Source organism: Polistes dominula, unplaced genomic scaffold (assembly GCF_049000335.1).
Source record: "Polistes dominula isolate Pdom_NZ unplaced genomic scaffold, Pdom_raw_medaka contig_27, whole genome shotgun sequence".
NCBI lineage: Eukaryota > Metazoa > Arthropoda > Insecta > Hymenoptera > Vespidae > Polistes > Polistes dominula.
In genome coordinates this window covers 337,284-355,558 of record NW_028300906.1, presented here as the reverse complement: position 1 = coordinate 355,558, position 18,275 = coordinate 337,284, and the positions used below count along the sequence as shown (strand labels likewise).

At 28.6% G+C, this 18,275-nt stretch overlaps 1 protein-coding gene and 1 non-coding gene across 2 annotated transcripts in view; one reads left to right on the top strand and one right to left on the bottom strand.

The window, feature by feature from the left end:
- Window positions 1-5,475: 5,475 nt before the first annotated feature.
- Window positions 5,476-18,275, bottom strand: part of sim (bHLH transcription factor single-minded) — a 31,905-nt gene continuing 19,105 nt past the window's right edge. Inside the window, exons 5-10 of the mRNA XM_089179492.1 lie at window positions 18,093-18,182; window positions 17,215-17,436; window positions 13,472-13,683; window positions 11,548-11,654; window positions 9,871-10,347; window positions 5,476-9,808 (exon numbers count right to left, since the gene is read on the bottom strand). Of these exons, the coding sequence (XP_089035618.1) occupies window positions 8,832-9,808; window positions 9,871-10,347; window positions 11,548-11,654; window positions 13,472-13,683; window positions 17,215-17,436; window positions 18,093-18,182 (2,085 nt within the window). The 3' untranslated portion in view covers window positions 5,476-8,831. The remainder of the gene's footprint in view (window positions 9,809-9,870; window positions 10,348-11,547; window positions 11,655-13,471; window positions 13,684-17,214; window positions 17,437-18,092; window positions 18,183-18,275) is intronic.
- TRNAE-UUC (transfer RNA glutamic acid (anticodon UUC)) lies at window positions 17,726-17,797 on the top strand. The gene has a single exon. It is a non-coding gene; the product is annotated as a tRNA-Glu (tRNA).

Below are 18,275 nucleotides of genomic sequence, written 5' to 3'. Positions count from 1 at the left end.
AATCATTATTGTTAAGTAATTTTTTTGTTATCAATAAAGAACGAAATACAAAATGAAAATATACCTAATTGGCGTTATTTTCTAGTGTTAAGTATTATACTTATTATTAGGGTTGTGTAGGGTTTCCCTTATGGAAGGACAAGTGTCTCGTAGTTTCTTCTTCTCATCGTAGACGAGAATGAGAAGTAGGAGGAGAATGAGGAGAATGATGATGATGATGATAATGATGAGGATGAACATGAGAAGGGGTTGATTATATATATAATAAGATTAATTGTATAAATTAAATAATATATATATAAATATAAATATAAATATAAGTATATAAATATAAATATATATATATAAGTATTTCTATAAATGTGTGTGCAAAAGATGTGACATTCCCCACCACCATCCCTAGAGAAGGAAAGGGGGTAGTAGGCATATATAGGCAATAATACGGGGGATAGACCGTAATTGTTATAAAATCATCGAGCAAACACATCGGACAAGACAGCCTGAGGGCTGTGGGCGGTGTTACGTGCCGTTACTATGGTTACCATAGTGAAACCTCTTCCTAAAGCACCCCCCTACCTCTTGATTGCGCGGAAACCACCACCACCACCACCACCACTACCATCACCACTACCCGTTTCTCTGATCTACTTGTCTGTATGTGTACACTGAAAACTGTATATCTATGTATATGCTTTACTATATGTACATTTATATATCTTTTTCATCATTGTGTATTAGTATTCAACTTTTTACACATATACATACACACAATCTCTCTTGTAACCTTCTAGGATTTAAATTGTCCCGCGCTTGCGCATTCCTATCTGTACCTTGCGCATCCTCCTGTATATATCAACTAACAGATTTATCCCCTTCCCTCACATTACCACCACCATCACCACTACTACTTTAACTTTCATCCCTTTTCTATTCTTTCATTTCATTCCCACCCTTCATCCCTGTCCTTTCGTTCATCCCATTTCTTTTCTTTTTACTTGTTTTCTTTCTTTCATTCTTTCTCTCTTTCTTTCTCATACATTTATCCACCCCCTCTCTTTCTTTTTTTTTTCTATCCCGTTTGTATTTTCTTTTTCTTTTTTTTTTTTTTGGTTTTGTTTTTTACGTAGATGTATCTCTGAGTACGTTTATATTATTTTATTTTGTACCGATGGTTTTTTCGTATTTTATATAATAGTATAGTAATTTATATAAAAATGTATATAAAAAATATATATATAAATTACTAGTATAAATTATATATTTTTAATTTATATACAGTATATATATATATAATATACAGTAGAGAATTTTTGTTCAAATATTAAAACATATTTTCACAATGAACTAAGATAATAATAATAATAATATAAATAACGAAAGATTTAAAATACAAGTTTGCATGCATTGAAGAATGTTATTTCTTCTTTTTTTTTTTTCACCTAGGGATTTGTTAGAATTATTTTCTCGTGGATGTTACTATAGAAAATCCCTGACACGTTTCATTCCAAGTATTTTTTCATGGCATTCAACACTCAACAACCTGTATCATTTAGTTTATTCGAGTACTACTACTACTACTACTACTCTTGTAGCACCCTTCGAAAGAAAATCGTTTGCCTTTATGTTCTTAATCCTTGACGAAATAACGCATCATTTACCCTCCCCCTTCCTCCCCCTTCCTCCTCTTCTTCCTCCTGCTTCTTCTCCTGTCCCGTTTGAAAATCTCAAAGCATATGTTATTCTTTTGACACGTGTTGAAGATCAAATAAATATTGTTTATTCGTATAATTGAATTAATTCTTTTTTTTGTTTTTTAATGATTTTACTCTTACTTGATGATGTAACTCATAGAATTTTTTTAACAGGATTCTTACAAATTTTATCTTGTATATTTGGTAGCACGTGATTTTTGTTTTATTTTTTGTGTTAGTGCATTATCCAAAATTGAAGTAGATTTGGTTTTTCATTTCTTTTTTTTTTTTTGTTCAAGAACAAATACCTAATTTGAAAATTGAACAGATTTAATCTGCATTTCATTAAATAAGTAAATAAATAAATAAATAAAAAGATAAATAAAAGATCAAAAATATTTATTAATCCGTGTATGTGAATTATTTCCGGTGCATATATCATTTTGGATTGGTCTGTTAAAAACATATGTATAATATAAATAATAAATATAAATACAATATTAATAGCACACACATACACATATGCATATAATCGTATAAATTTTTATATACAAGCATACATCTATATATTTCTATACATATAAGTATAATTAAAATAATATCATACATAAATATATATATATATAGGTATATATAGTTTTTATATGTTTATTTCAAGTATACTTATACATATATTTATTATAATATATAAATATATTATATATATAAAAATATATTGAATATACGTATACATATATACACATATATGAATATTTGTGTATATATGATATGATTGATTAAACTGACAGCCATTAATTTTCTAAATTGCGGACCATCAAGTAAATTTATATTAATCCTAGATTGACGCCCTACTTTTTCTATTTTCTACATCGTAGTAACCACTTTTCTATCTCTCTTTTCTCTTCAGCTTTATTCCACTTTTATCCAACTGGTGTTGTGTAGTGTTCCCTTTAGATTACCCTACTTTTCCTAAATTCGGATATATATATATATATATAGATGTATATCTTATATACAAATACATATACATATATATATATATATAAATATGATTTATCCTTGATGATAAACATGGACAAATTTTCGACATCTGATACTATACTAGTAATCCTTATCTGGAAACACACACACACATTGGGTTTTATTTAATTTATATATAAATAAATTCAAATAAATCATGATACTCTTCATATTTATAGATTGATTACAAAAATTCTTGAATTTAACTAAAGATAGAAGTGTATTTTGAAATCTTTTTATGATCACTTTCACTTAAATTTTTTCTTTTACCCAAAAAATTGATAGTTTAGATTGAAACTTATGGTTTTCCTTGATTTACATATACATAAATTGAAATAAATCATGATAACTATCATTTAGTAATAAATAATTAGTTATTACTGAAATTCTAAAATGTTACTACAGATAAAAGTGTGTTTTACAAATTTCTTATTTATCTATTTCTCTTTTTAGTTAACTTTTTTTTCTTGCTAAAAGATTGGTAATTTAGCTTGAAACCCTTTGGTTTTTCTTAATTTACATATATACATTAAAATACTAATAATAAAATGAATCATAAACATTTTTTAATGTTACTAAAGATAAAAGTGTATTTTAACATTTTTTTTTTATTATTTTTTTCTTTTTATGTAATTTTTTTTTTTTTGGTCAAAAGATTGGTAGTTAAGGTATATTATTTATAAGTATTGGTATTGTATAAGGTATTGTATTTATTGGTAGTTAAGTTTGAAACATCCCTTTTACTTTTTTCAATTTATATATAAATAAATTGGAATAAATCATGATAGTCAATTGCTATAAAAATTCCTGACAGTTGTTTTGAAGTTGTGTATTTTAAAATTTTGAAATTAATTGAAATAAGTCTATTATACTAATCATTATTATGTTTACATAATAATTGTCATTTTATTAATTAATTATTAATTATTATTAAACATAATAATTGTCTCTATTTATTTGTTTGTCTCATTGACCAATTTTTTGGTTCTTGGTTTTTCTTCATTTACATTTATAAAATTCAAATAAGTCATTATAGTCAATTATTAAAAAAAAATTCTTAAATATTGTTAAGTATATTATCAAATGTTGTAAATTAATTTTTTAAATTAAAAGATTGGTAGTTTAGTTTGACCCTTGATTTGTTTCAAATTTACCTATAAATAAATTATATTTCGACATTCAAATTTTTATATATAATTTAATTACTTGAGCGTATTTTAAAATTCTTTATCTATTTTTTCCTATCTTTCATTGACCAATTTTTTTATTTGTTTTTTTTTTGTTTTAAACTAAAAAATTAATAACTTAGATTAACCCTTAACTTTTTTTTTATAATTTACCTATAAACAAATTCTATTTTAATCTAAATTAACAAATAATTAAATTAATTGAATCTATTCTAAAATCCTTTATCTATTCCTTCCTTCCTTTCTTTCATTGTGACCGACATTTTTCTTTTTCTTTTATTTAAGTTTAAAAGATCGGTAGTTTAGGTTTGACCCTAGGCAATCAAATTCTGTCATGGTGCTTTCTATAACGAGTGATCGCACAATTTCACTGAATCTCAGTTACGTGTCCCTACATCCCCCATTCATCGGTTGCGAACGATTTAACGAGCCGCACACGTCCCACAATCGATCCCTCCTCCTCCTCCTCCACCTCCTCCTCCTCCTCTTTCTCCTCCTCTTCGACCTTTTCCTCGTCCTCTTCTTCTTCCTCACCCTTGTTCATCATCTCTCTTTCTCTTCTATTTGTCACACACGTCCTTATAACAAGAGAAACCCCCCGTTGTGTTGTATCCGATCTACTATTTCCCTCTTAACGCCTTTTCATTTTTTATTTTTTTTTTAGTTTTATTTTTTTTAATTCATTTTGTCAATCCTATAATCTAGTATCATCTTGTGTTATCTTTCTCCTTCCATTTTTATCTTTCTTCCTTTAAATTTAATTCATTTGAATTCAATCAAAATTAATTAATTGTACAATACAATTTAAATGTGATCTTCGTATTTAACAATAATTATTTTACATATTATTATTAATTAAAAAAGAAATGTAATTTTTTTAAATTAATAATAATAATATGTAAATGTTGTACATTACTTAATTTATTTATCAATTATTATTAAAATCACTTGTATCGTATTCCAAATCGAATTTTTTTTTTTTTTTAAAGAAAAATACAAGAAAAGAAAAATAATCTTTAATTTGATTAACCATTTCTTTTTTGACGTATGAATCGAAAGATTTCAAATAAATTTTGTTACAATTTTGAACTAACAAAAAGAAAAAGACACAAACATCTAAAATATCTATAAACAACCCATCATTTAAAAAAAAACACACACACACAACACACTTAACCGTTTATTCAATCCAAATAAATAAATAAATAAATAAATAAATAAATAAATCATAAATAAATTCTAAAATAATTCTAAAGCGTTCATTTAATTATTTTATTATTCATTTATTTATTTATTTATTTATTTATTTTACGAGCAATTAAATACGTCCAACGATGACGATGACATTGACGTTGACGTTGACGTTGACGTTGACGTTGGCGATGATGACGATGATGACGACGATTTTAATGAGGTGACGTTTCACAGAAGAATATAAAAAAGACAAGACGTAGAACATATTTTTTTGGTTTTGTTTTCTTTTTCTTTTTTTGTTATCCAAAAGATCTTCCGTAAAAGGTTTGAGGGAAAGAGAAGTAAAGCGAGAAGGACGGTGATTATAAACAGCCACGTGGCCCTTGACGAAAGGGAAAACCCCTAGGGTGTTAGCACGCGACCATCGAAAGCCAAACCGAGAATACTATGACGAGAACAATTAATTTATTGTTCGTACCGAGTGACAATTGGTCTCGTATATAGTTTAGAAAAACATGATCACGTGGATTTATTCTTTACGAATGATCATAGACAAGAGTTCAGTTCAGTTTAGTAATGGCAGAATCCCAACGAAAACGAAAAACAATCAATTCTAATAATAATAATAATAATATTAATAATAATAATAATAATAATAATAATAAAAAAATGTTAAACAACCAACGACAATTTTTTCCTTTCTCTATACAAAAAAAATTGTTCTTGAAAAAATCAAGAAAAGAAATAAAATCCTTCTCTTTCTCTCTCTTTTTTTTTTTTAAATTAATTAATTAATTAAATTTTGATTATTCCAAATAATCGACCTAATTGATACAACTAATAATCAGTGAGAGAAAAGGGGCTGGGTTGAGGAGTGTGGATCTTAATGTTAAATAAATTGTTAATAACGTTCAAGTTATATGTGGTTTTTTTTTCTTTTCTTTCTTTCTTTCTTTTTTTTTGTGTCCTTTATTTTATTAATTTTATTTTACCTTTTTAATTATTACTATTATTATTATTATTATTATATGCATTATTACTATTATTATTATTAGTATTATTATTAGTATTATTATTATTATTATTCTTTTTTTATTATGAAGGGCATGTCTCTTTGGTCGGTTGGCAACAAAGCACCGGTCAGTCTTCGGATCTATGTAAGAAATAACTATTTACATCTGAGTTAGTTTTTTTTTTTTCAGTTTTTCTTTTTCATATTTTTTTTCATATTTTTTTTCTTTTTTTCTTTTTTTCTTTTTCTTAGCAAATTCGATATAAGTGTTCCATTTTTTTCTTCTTATTTTTTCAGCGATCAATTAATAAATTCATCAGTTAAATTTAATCATTATAATTATTATCATACATAATTTGAATTACGCCTATGTACAACGTTTCTAGAGAAATCTAGAGATATTCTAGAAAATCTCTAGACAGATTTTATTTGGGACTGATAATTTTTCTCTTGTTTTGTTTTCTTTGTTTCATCCTTTTTTTCTTTTCTTTTTTTTAACTTTTCAAATCTCCTATTTACAATGACGACACTGATGATGATGATGATGTTGATGATTATGATGAACGAGCATAACGCGTATTTTTTTTTTTTTACAGAAGAAGAAAACACACTACACACAAACAAACAAACAACAAACAAACGAACAAACAATAGTCAGCGTGTTACTCGTTCATAGATTTATCATCAATCATTATTTTTTTATTTCTTTCTCTTTCTCTTTTTATATTATTCAATTGAATGTATCCATTCGAGAAAATACGTTTATTAATTCTCACGTCCAGCGTGACTCCAAGCATTTCATTGGTTTTCTCATTTTCTTATTTTCTTATTTTTATTTTTTTTATATTTATTGTATTTCTTTTTTTTCTTTCTCATTTTAATCTTTTTTTTTCTTCATCTTCTTCTACTATTACTACAACTATTGTTACTACTACTACTACTACTATTAATTACATGAACCGAAATGTAATGTCGCTTTTTAATTTCAAAATTCAAACAAATGTTTTAAAAAATTTAATTATTGATTAAATTAATTAATCACATTATCGACAAATCTTTTTCTATCTGCTATGCAAATTTGTAAAATCATCAATCGTTTTTTTTCTTTTTTGATTTAAAAATATTAGAAATAATTTGACATGCGTAGTAACGACGACATTACTTTTCGATTCATCTAATATTATTTCTTTTTCTTTTCGTTTGTTCTTATTTCATTTTTATTTGTTATTTTTTTTGTTTGGTTTTTCTTATCTTCTATTACTTATGTTTTTTTGTTTGCTTTGTTTTTTATCTAAACTTTTTCCTTCTTTATCAAACAGAGAAAAAAGAAAAACAAATCTTCGTAGTAGTTTATTATTCTTCTTTTCTTTTTTTTTTTTTTTTGAATGATTTTCTTCATTGAATTTAGATACAAATAATAAAAAATAATATATATATATAGAAATACTATCGAGATGACACAAAGGGGATAGACACAATTCATTGTTTAATTATGTATAATAATTTAAAATAATTATATTCACGATCAAATATATATAATATATTAGGTCATTAAATATAAAATGTCTGATTTCGAGATGAAAATAATCCGAGTAATAAGACATTTCATAATTAATAACCTAATACAATAGAGAATAATTTCGAGAATATAAGATATATTATAAACAATCTTTATCTTTCTTTTTTTTATCCTCTAATTTCATCTCATTCTATTTTTTGTTTTAATTGTTCTTTTTTTTATCCTTTCCCTTCTTACGAAGAAAATATTTCAAAATCGAAGGATTTTAACAAATGAATATTATATTAACGATGAAAAAATGCGATTAGCGGAACGAAACATTCGTCGATATATTCGATCATTGGTTGTTGTTTTTTTTTTTTTTTTTTTTTGATATGTCGATAAAATGACGCTTCTACTTATTTTTTTTTTCTTCGAAATAATTTACACAATTGTTTAAACCAGCCCAGTCTTTCGAATTGACCCATATATATCGACGAAATCAATGATAATCTTATTAGTGATGTCTTTTTATTGAAACTTTAGTTTCAATTATTATTATTATTAATTATTAATAGTTATATTAATATTATTAACATTATTGTTACAATAATTATTATTATAACTAATATTGTTATTACTTATAAGCACAAAATTGTATTTCATTTTTTAATAATATTATTATTACTTATTTTTATCTATAATTATTATTAATTGTATTACTTGCAAATTTATTCTCTCTCTCTCTCTCTCTCTCTTTTTGTTTCATTCCTAGTAGCACAAAATATTGAAGAATATTGAATACATGTGTATTTAATATTAAAATGACATTAAATCTCTTTTTTATTATTTTATTATTATTTTATTTAATATATTAAATTATTATTAAAATTAATATTAAATTAATATTAAACAAAATTGAAATATAACTCGGAGTGCAAGGGATTCAAAAAGACATTAAAATCTCTTTTTAATATTAAATACACATGTATTTTTCAATATTTTGTGCTACTAGAGAGTACTGTATAATATTTATCTGACTAAAGAGATGAGGAGAAAAAGATAGGAGACCTAGATTTTTATTTTGGAATAAAAATCATAAGGTTATCACGCAACAACAATAAAAAAAACAAAACAAAAAAACAAACCAAAAAATGAGATCATTGAATTCTTAAAGTTGTCAATGTCTCAATGATTTGAATAAAAATTTCTGTCATTATCGTTTGGTGTCAGTGAACGAATTGAGGATGGGTTTCATAATAATGTTGATGGGTTACAAGAGGAGACGTGCTACCGTTAGTCGTGACTATTTGATTATGCGAATGAGGATTAAGATCTTGAGTACCATTTGGACTATATTGTTGAGAGTCAACTATAACACTGGTATAACCAGCTGTTGATTGTTCTATATGATGATGACGATGTTGTTTAACATTATTACTCGTAGAATTGTTTGTTGTATTCCTATGATAAGGTGAATCGTGATGTTGAAGATTCGTAGGAGTTGGTACACCATTATAAACGTCATTATTATCATAACTACAGTCAGAATACATGATAACACTACCACCTGTCTCCGTGATCCTAGACGATGTTGAATCAGCAAGTTGATGCTGGTGCTGATGCTGCTGCTGCTGATGATGATGGTGATGGTGATGATGGTGATGGTGGTGAGGATGAGGATGTGGAGGTGGTGGTGGAGGATGATAACCAGTTGGTATAGAATGTAAACCAATTGGACTAGGTAAATGATTATCGATTGTATCGGTGCTACCACAAGAACTCGATGACGTTGAATATGGCCTCCTCTGTTGATTACTTTGAGGACTGTGTTGTTGTTGTTGTTGTTGCTGCTGCTGCTGCTGCTGCTGCTGCTGCTGCTGCTGTTGTTGTTGAATATTAGCCAAAGGTGAACCATGATGTAGAAGATGAGGTTGTTCCTGTTGCGTTTGGGAACGTTTCGAATTATCCTGAGGACTAGTTTGATGCAATATTTGGTGATGATGAGTTTCTTGCTGTTGTTGTTGTTGTTGAGGTGGTGTTGATTGTGTAGGTGGTGTTGATTGTTGTTGCGGTTGCTGTTGTGGTTGTTGCTGCTGTTGCTGTGGTGGTTGTTGCTGTTGTTGTGATGGTGGTTGTGGTGGTGGTTGTTGTTGTTGTTGTGGAGGTGGGGGAGGTACCGTAGCAAGTGGATCGTGATTTATATCTGAAAAAAGAGAAAGGTACGAATGAATTATTGAAGCTCACTTTTTATGTGATTCTTCTTACCTCCGTATAAATGAAAAACTTCGGAATTGTAGTAAGTACCATCTTCTAGCATTGGTCCATTAACCGGATATGAAGAAGAAAGGAAATGGGAGTAATTAGAACATGTAATAAATTCTGTACCAGAATAACTAGAACTATCGGTATATTCCGTATCCGGTGATTCCTTGACTCTTCCACGAAAAGATGGCGAACTTGGTATTTGATTTTCCATTTTGTTTGTATTGGCGCTAGTCGTTGGTGTTGACAGGGCCGTACCAGATGGATTACTTGGACCCGTGAAACAAGGTCCTTCAACGCAATTCAATACCAGTCCTATATTTTCTATTTCGGTCAAAACATAGTTAACCGATACTATACAATGTGGTCTAGAACTTCTGGTATTGTTTACGATCGTAGCATATGACTGCATCCAAACCCATCCGCCTAATTTTGTCAAGAATCTATAATACTTCGTTGTAACTTGACCCTTTAATAACACTGTAAAAGAACAAAAAAAGAAACCAAAAGAAAAATATTATTTCAATATATACTCATAAAATATTATATATAAACGATTGTGTGTGTGTGTGTGTGTGTTGCGTAATAAAAACAATCTTTAGGTATAACTAAAACTCATTAACACGTTGAGCGCCATGTGATTTTTTACAGAAATCTTTGTCAGGCCCACGCGCTGTAAAACGAAACGTTGAACGTCGGTCACTGATGCCTGACATGGCCTCAACTTGAAGTTCGGTGTCAGTCATTTATGACTGACGTGACATTCAACGTGTTAAAGGGAAGACAAAGGGACAAAACGAAAGGAAAGAAAAAAAAGGTTTTCTGCCTGAGAATTGTAGACAGAAATTTTTTTTTTTTTCTGGCAGACAAGTAGGCATCGGTGTTGGTGGCATTATGTCAGACTACTACTACCACCTCTTCTTGCCATCACCACCCTCTCACCCTCACCTCAACCACCCCACTCATCTCTTTCTCTTTCTCTTTCTCTTGTTCGTGAAACTGCGAGTCTGTTCAAACAGTGATAGCAGTAACCACCACCTCATCCTCTTGTGCTGCTGCTGCTGCTGCTGCTGCTAGGTGGTGGTGCTACCCTCCGACCCTTTTCCCTTCTCCCTTCTCACTAACTCACTCTCGTTTCTCCGAGTACTTTTAGTATCACCAGCTACTACTACTACTACTACTACTACTACTACTACTACTACTATTATTATTACTGTTCTTCTTTGTTCGATCGATAATATACATATGCCTACATGTAAGGGCACAAAAGGTTCATAATATATAATACTTCTTTCTATCTGTCTCATAAAAATCGTTTAACAGTTTTATACAGTTAAACTTCTATGTAGCTCGTTTAAACTTCAAAAGAAAAGAAAAAGAGAGAAAAAAGAGAATAGATCAAAGCTATGCACTTATGTTCATCAAGTATGGGTGGTTGGGTTGGGATGAGGTGTCTGGAAATTGTCAATGAGATGTTAACCTACCCTTTGTTACAAGAAGGGGGTAAGAAGTTTTAAAGGTAAGAAAAATTGAAGAAGAACGTGTTATCGAAAAAGAAAAGAAAGAGAAGATTGCAACACACACATCCACACACACACACACACACACACAATCATACATACATACATATAAATAAAATAAAAAATAATACTTCAATAATGAAGTTTCTTTTGTACTCACAGACTCGATGTGCTTGTCTCAGATTAAAAACGTCGCTACCATGAACGTAATGGTAAAGGGTCTTCTCCATGAGATCTTGCGGTGTGTAGCCTGTTAAATTTGTTGCGCTGTAATAAAGATATACGACTATGTTTATATATATAATGTGTGTGTGTGTGTGTATCTATTTATCTATATCAACATATATATTCTTATCAAGTTTGTCTATTTATGAGAGAGTGTGTGTGTGTGTGAGAGAGAGAGAGAGAGAAAGGGAGGAAGGGAAGGGAAAAAAAGGAACACCTGAATCCACGAATGTTTTTCCTAGCGGTGCACCATTTTTTTTTCCTCTTTTTTTTTTTAAGCTCTCGTCGTTGCGTTATCGAGTAAACAAAGAAAATGAAATCGTATAAAATTTCATTGCGATATACACCGTGTGTGTGGAGTCTATGGTTTCTACTTTGTCACGTGTGTTCGTTCCCAGTAGTTATACGTTCAGGAGGAGGAGGAAGAGGAGGAGGAAGAGGTGGAAGAGAAGACACGTAAATATGTATGCATGTGTATATGGATATGGGATATAGTTCGTTCATACCAAGTGTTACATGCTTGTTTTTCTTTGCTACCGTTTAAGAGAGATAAGTTAAAATATCATTGTGTGTGTGCGTGTGTGTGGAATTGATTGAACTATTAAGTAATAATATTATATTTTCACTTTTGACTAATCAATTTATAATATTGCATAGAAATAAATTAAATTTTAGATTAAATCAAACAAGTATATATATATATATATATGTAAAAGACAGTATGTGCATTTGTTTCTTATTTCAATTTACGAGTCTACGAAAAATTCAATCAATGCACGAGTGTAATAACAAAAATGTAATCAATGCACGAGTCTATGAAAAGTTCAGTCAATGCACGAGTCTATGAAAAGTTCAGTCAATGCTCATTGATCATTGACGAATTTCTTCGTAGACTCATTGAAATTTTTTGAAAAATGCACGAGTCCTCGATCATTGACTAATTTCATCGTAGACTCATCGAATTTTTAATTATTTCAATATTTTGTAATATAAGTTATTGTAATTTTATTTTATCTCCTACAACATATATTCTTAAATTAAACTTAATATTAATATTAGACTTCTCGAAGAAGTGTAAAAAAGAAAAAAGAAAAACTAAAAATAGAAGAATAATAATTTATAAGATTTAATCTGGATCCAATCTCTCTCTCTCTTTTTTTCTCTGTATATATGGCATACCAAAAAATAAAATAAGTGTCGCGTATCTCTATGGGTAAACCACAAACGTTGAATATTTATTTGGCGTCGATAAAAAAAACAAACGAGAGAAAGAATTAAAAGGAAGAAAGAAAGAAAGAAAGAAAGAAAGAATGAAAGAAAGAAAGGTCCTTGACTCTGAAGTAACACGAAACTAATTTTAATGGCTGGTACCAAGAGAAACAGAGAGAGAGAGAGAGAGAGGAGGACCTTGGTTCTCCCCTTTTTAATTTTTTTTTATTTTCGTTTCTCTCAGTCCAAACACTAAGCTATTGAGGTAATCCAATACCAAACTGTAATTACATTGGAAATAAACAGTCTAATGGTTAACTGTTTCTTTCTCTACTAAATCCGAATGAATTTATAAATATCAAACAAAAATGAATTTTATCCTAACCCGCCACACCCCTTGGCATCAAAAGAATTTATATATAATAAAATAGAAATAGATAATATTGTTTATTCGTTGTTACATAATATTAGGGTTAACCAAAAGTTCATTTTATTTATTTATTTTTTTTTATATTAATATTTCACATGCACCTATATAAAATAATTTTATAACCTCAAGAAATATATTATCCCATCTTAAAAATAGAAACACGTTCTAACATTTAGATAAACTTTTGATTAATTCTAATAACATGAATTATTATGCTTACTTCGAATCGATAAATAACATCTTTAAATCCAACGACGCCCTGAACATGAACATATTATTGTAAAGTTTGATTTCAGTAATGGCGGACGTCGGAAAGGAATGGCCGACGGCAAGAAGACAGATATTTCTGATACATCTACTAGTACCATCTTCATATTCCGAACCAGTTGTACTTTCAATGATACACTTGAGATAACCCGAACAGTGTATAACCTGTAAAAACAAAAAAATATACAAAAAAGAATTAAAAAAGAAAGAAAAAAGTACAAAAATAATAAAACAAAAGAAAGATTTAATTGTCGTTGATCAAACGACTAGTATGACTATGACAATGACAATGATAATAATGATAATAATGATAATAATGATGTTCATGTATGCAAGTTACCCCCTTGAATATAGAATACTAATTAAAAGATAAGCCAATTGCATATGTAAATCCTGTATAATAATAATAATCATCATCATCGTCATCGTTATCATCATCAAGTATTGTTACATACTATATGACGAGTATACGAGTGAAACGAAATTAATGGGACGTGGTGGTATATACATGAATGATAAAAAAGAAAAAATCGTTGATGATACTGCAACGAACGAGTACCACGAAGCAAAGGATCATCTTTCAATGGTTTGAGAGAATATTATGAAGTACCAACGTATAGGGAAAGTACAAATTTTCTCGTGTAATCAACAATCACTTCACCTTTTTTTCATCCCTGGCAAATTACCAATTCCTCTCTTCCTTTTACTAATTGAATGCTCGAAGAAGATAAAAAAAAAAAAAGAAGAAGAAGAAGAAGAAGAAGAAAAGATAAATAATATTTGTTCGGAGCGTCAAACTTTCGTATGTTGGTATTTTTACTCGTGTCTCGAGTAGGTGGTGTATATATTGTATGTGGTGGTATACACACCCTGATGTACACATGCCGACACAATAATTTGTTAGGCAAATAGGCTCGTTCATCACCCTGAGTTTTTCCCTATATGTATGCATGTATATAACCATCGGGTGTTGCATATGTTTCTCCTATATGCACCAAAATTGCATAGCATATAGGAGCATGATGTTAAGGACTTCTTCTCTTCATCTATTACTGTAGGGGATATTCGAGTTTAATGGAGAATGAACAGAAGAAAAACACAGAGAGTGAGAGTGAGTGGGTGACTGAGTGAGATAGAAAACAATCTCTGAGAAGGGTGAACGAACAAGTTCAATTTCGTTCAAAAAATCACATCCCTATAAAGATCTTCAAACGATATTCATTACGAGAATGGCTTATACTCTTTGTCAAGGTGTCGGCGAATCTTCAAACTCATTTGCAATTAAGAAAAAGGATAAAAATATTAATAATTGAGTCTTGTTAACACTAGAATTACCAACAGTTGAGACGTAGCTATCTCTACCAAAACCAGTCAAAATTATTATTATTCTTCAGATGCAATTAAATAAAAATTGTATTTGTAGTTTGTGTAATATTTGTAATGTGATTTAGAAATTAATCGAAATTGTAACGTTTAATAATTTGTTTGTAAGACATCTATCAAGATAATAATAAAACAATATATATGTATTCAAATAGTAGTACATACTTTGAATTATTATTTTATAAACTATCAATTAACAAAAATATAGTTTATTAAGACGAATTAGTTTGTTAAGTAAACAAAAATTAATCTCACCGATAGATTTGATTGGAAAAGAAAAGAAAAAAAAGAAAAAAATACATATTTGTACAATCAAAGTATAACTTCGTTTATGACACAACCTAGAAAAAGTAATAAATCGTGTTAATTCGATGAAACAACTAATTCTCCCCAAAAGTGTTTCAATAGGTTTAGTAATAATCTAAATGATAGAGAAAAATTCCAATAACATATGTTTCTCAATGACAATAACTATGATCAAAGTTGAAATAGGGAAGGTTTGTTGGTTTGGTACGAACCAACGAAAAAGGAATCAGTTAAGTACTCGAAAAAGAAAATGTTTGCCAAATAGATCGTTCTCGTGCTTAAACGATCATGGTCACCGTGACACTTCTCTTTTCCTCATATGCACACACACATAAGAAAGTCGTATATTGAAGGGAAAGAGAAAGAGAACATTGTGACTTCGGCAAGTCATGAATGCGACCCCCGTAAGCTGTAGGACGAGCTTCGAAGGGGCCAGAAAAACGAGGGTAGCTTTTTCTATGGCACTTAGAGACATACAAAGAACCGGTAGTTGGCTTCTAACCCATTATGTACAAGAATGGTAAGCATTCTATTTGCGTGGCCAACACTTATCTTATGGTTAGATTTATTCAAACCAACTATCATTTTTAATTAATACAATTCTATTCTATTCTATTTAATTCTTAATAAATAATTATCTTGATAGGTGTCTTATAAACAAATTATTAAACGTCACAATTTCGATTAATTTCTAAATCACATTACAAATATTACACAAACTACAAATACAATTTTTATTTAATTGCATCTGACGAATAACATCGCTGACTAAATTAATATATAAATATATTGATAAATATTTGTCAATAAAAATAATGTTCCTTCGTGTGTGATTTTAATTGCCAACATTTATCTAAGATTTATTCAAACCATCTATCATTTTTAATTAATACTATTCAATTCAATTCAATTCAATTCAATTTTATTTAATTTAATTTAATTCGTAATAAATAATTATCTTGACAGGTGTCTTATAAGTCCTAGAAAAGCGGTGAAGTCAGTTATAACAGGAAGTTCTAATAAAAAGAAAAATATGAATAAGAACTAAGAAATATCGAAATGATTAAAAGATCAATAAAAAATCGGAAATAACGAAAAATAGGGATAATCCTTTTTCTATCCATAGCAATTAATCACTTTAAGCTGTATCAGTTATGTATATCGAGCACTGTCATTCGCGACATCGATCAATTTCAGATTATAGTAATACTTTTATAACTATAGTTTGGGTAACAAAAAAAAAAAGATATTCTGCATCTGCCACTTTTTATTTATGTTAAATCTACCTGTTATGCATTCATTCGTGTTTTTTCTTTTCTCTTCTTCTTCATATCGTACGTGACTATGACAATAACGTACCAACTTAACTTATTCAAAAGTTTCCCGTATCTCTTACACGGTATTTTTCAATTTTATTATATATATATATATATATAGATTTTACGATTTTCCTTTTGAACCATGGTTTATGTTATACCACCTCTGTTATGTTAATATCATCCGTCCATTTATTGTTCGCTTCAATGTTATACTAATTTTTTTGTATGTGCAAAAGAAAAAAAAATTAATTTTCTCTTCCTGCTACTATTAAAAAAAAAAATCTCGTTTAACACGTTCCGTGCCAAGCCCTTTTAACCTGACTTGTTATTCAGGCCACTAAATTTTGCTTTATCAAAATCAACCATTACATGTAACTATTAATTATTATAAATATAACTCTCTCTCTATACTGCATTTTCTATATTTATATAGAATATTTATCTTATAATATTTTATAAGAAATATTTTTTTACAGAATTACATTTGTTATAAACATATATTTTCAACACATTAAATAAAAATCTAATGATAAGTGTACCACCGGTGGTACACGTGGCTTCTAGAACAAGTTTAACGTGTACCACTGGTGGTACACGTGGCATAGAACGTGTTAAAAGAAATACATGAAAAAAAAATATTAAAAAGAATCAAAATATATTTTATAGTTTGATTAATTTTGTCTCGTACCTTGTATCCTTCTGTAACAAGTCCTGCGCTTCTTTTAGCCAAGATGCATTTCATTCTTAAAAAAAAAATACGTTCTAGGTCGATTTCACCCCTCGAATTTGGCGGTGGAAACATAAAATCGGTAAAATCGGCTGGATTTTGTGGTAGATTCAATACCGAAAACATTTCTTCATGATCACTCTGACAAATATATTCGTATATATTGTTGCCCGTTAATTCAACCTAAAAACAATCAAAATCAACGACAAAATGAGAAAGTGTTATAATTACAATTATTATTAATTTACATAATAACATAAATAACAATAAAAAATATAATATCTAATAAGACATAATAAGAAAAATAATACATAAAGAAATACATAAATATGTATTTGGAAAAAGAATATTAAAAATTAGATAAAATATTTGTTATTAATATTAGAGTTGTTGTTTTATTTCAACAAATATTTATATATTAAAAAATTGAACTTTTAATGAAATAATATAATTAATAACATCCTTTCACCAATCCGGTATGGTCTAGTGGCTAGGATACCTGGCTTTCACCCAGGAGGCTCGGGTTCGATTCCCGGTACCGGAAATACTTCTTTTTTTCGTTTCTTTTGTTCTCTATCAATTTTTTTTACATCTTTCTTTTTTATAAAGATTTATTTATTTATTTTTTACAATTAACTATTATCGTACGAATATTTATGAACTGTTTTTAATGTTGATTACATTGAAAGCAAAACAAGAAAAAGGAAAAATCGTCAAATAATAATAATAAGTAAAAAAAAACGTATTTTTATATGTGCAAGTTTATCGTATTTTGCACTGTCATTAAAAAAAATATTTAGAAAATCATAAAGAGAGGAAATGATTGGTACAAATTTAACCTGTGACATTCCTAGATGAACGCTTGCCGTTTCACTAACGTAAACAATTTTTCCGTCAGGTGTCACGACGAATACAAAACCGTCCAGAGTCTAAAACAAACAAAAAAAAGCAAAGAAATGTAAAATTTATTGAACAACATTTTTTACAAAGTATATATATATATATATATCTTATGTTAGATA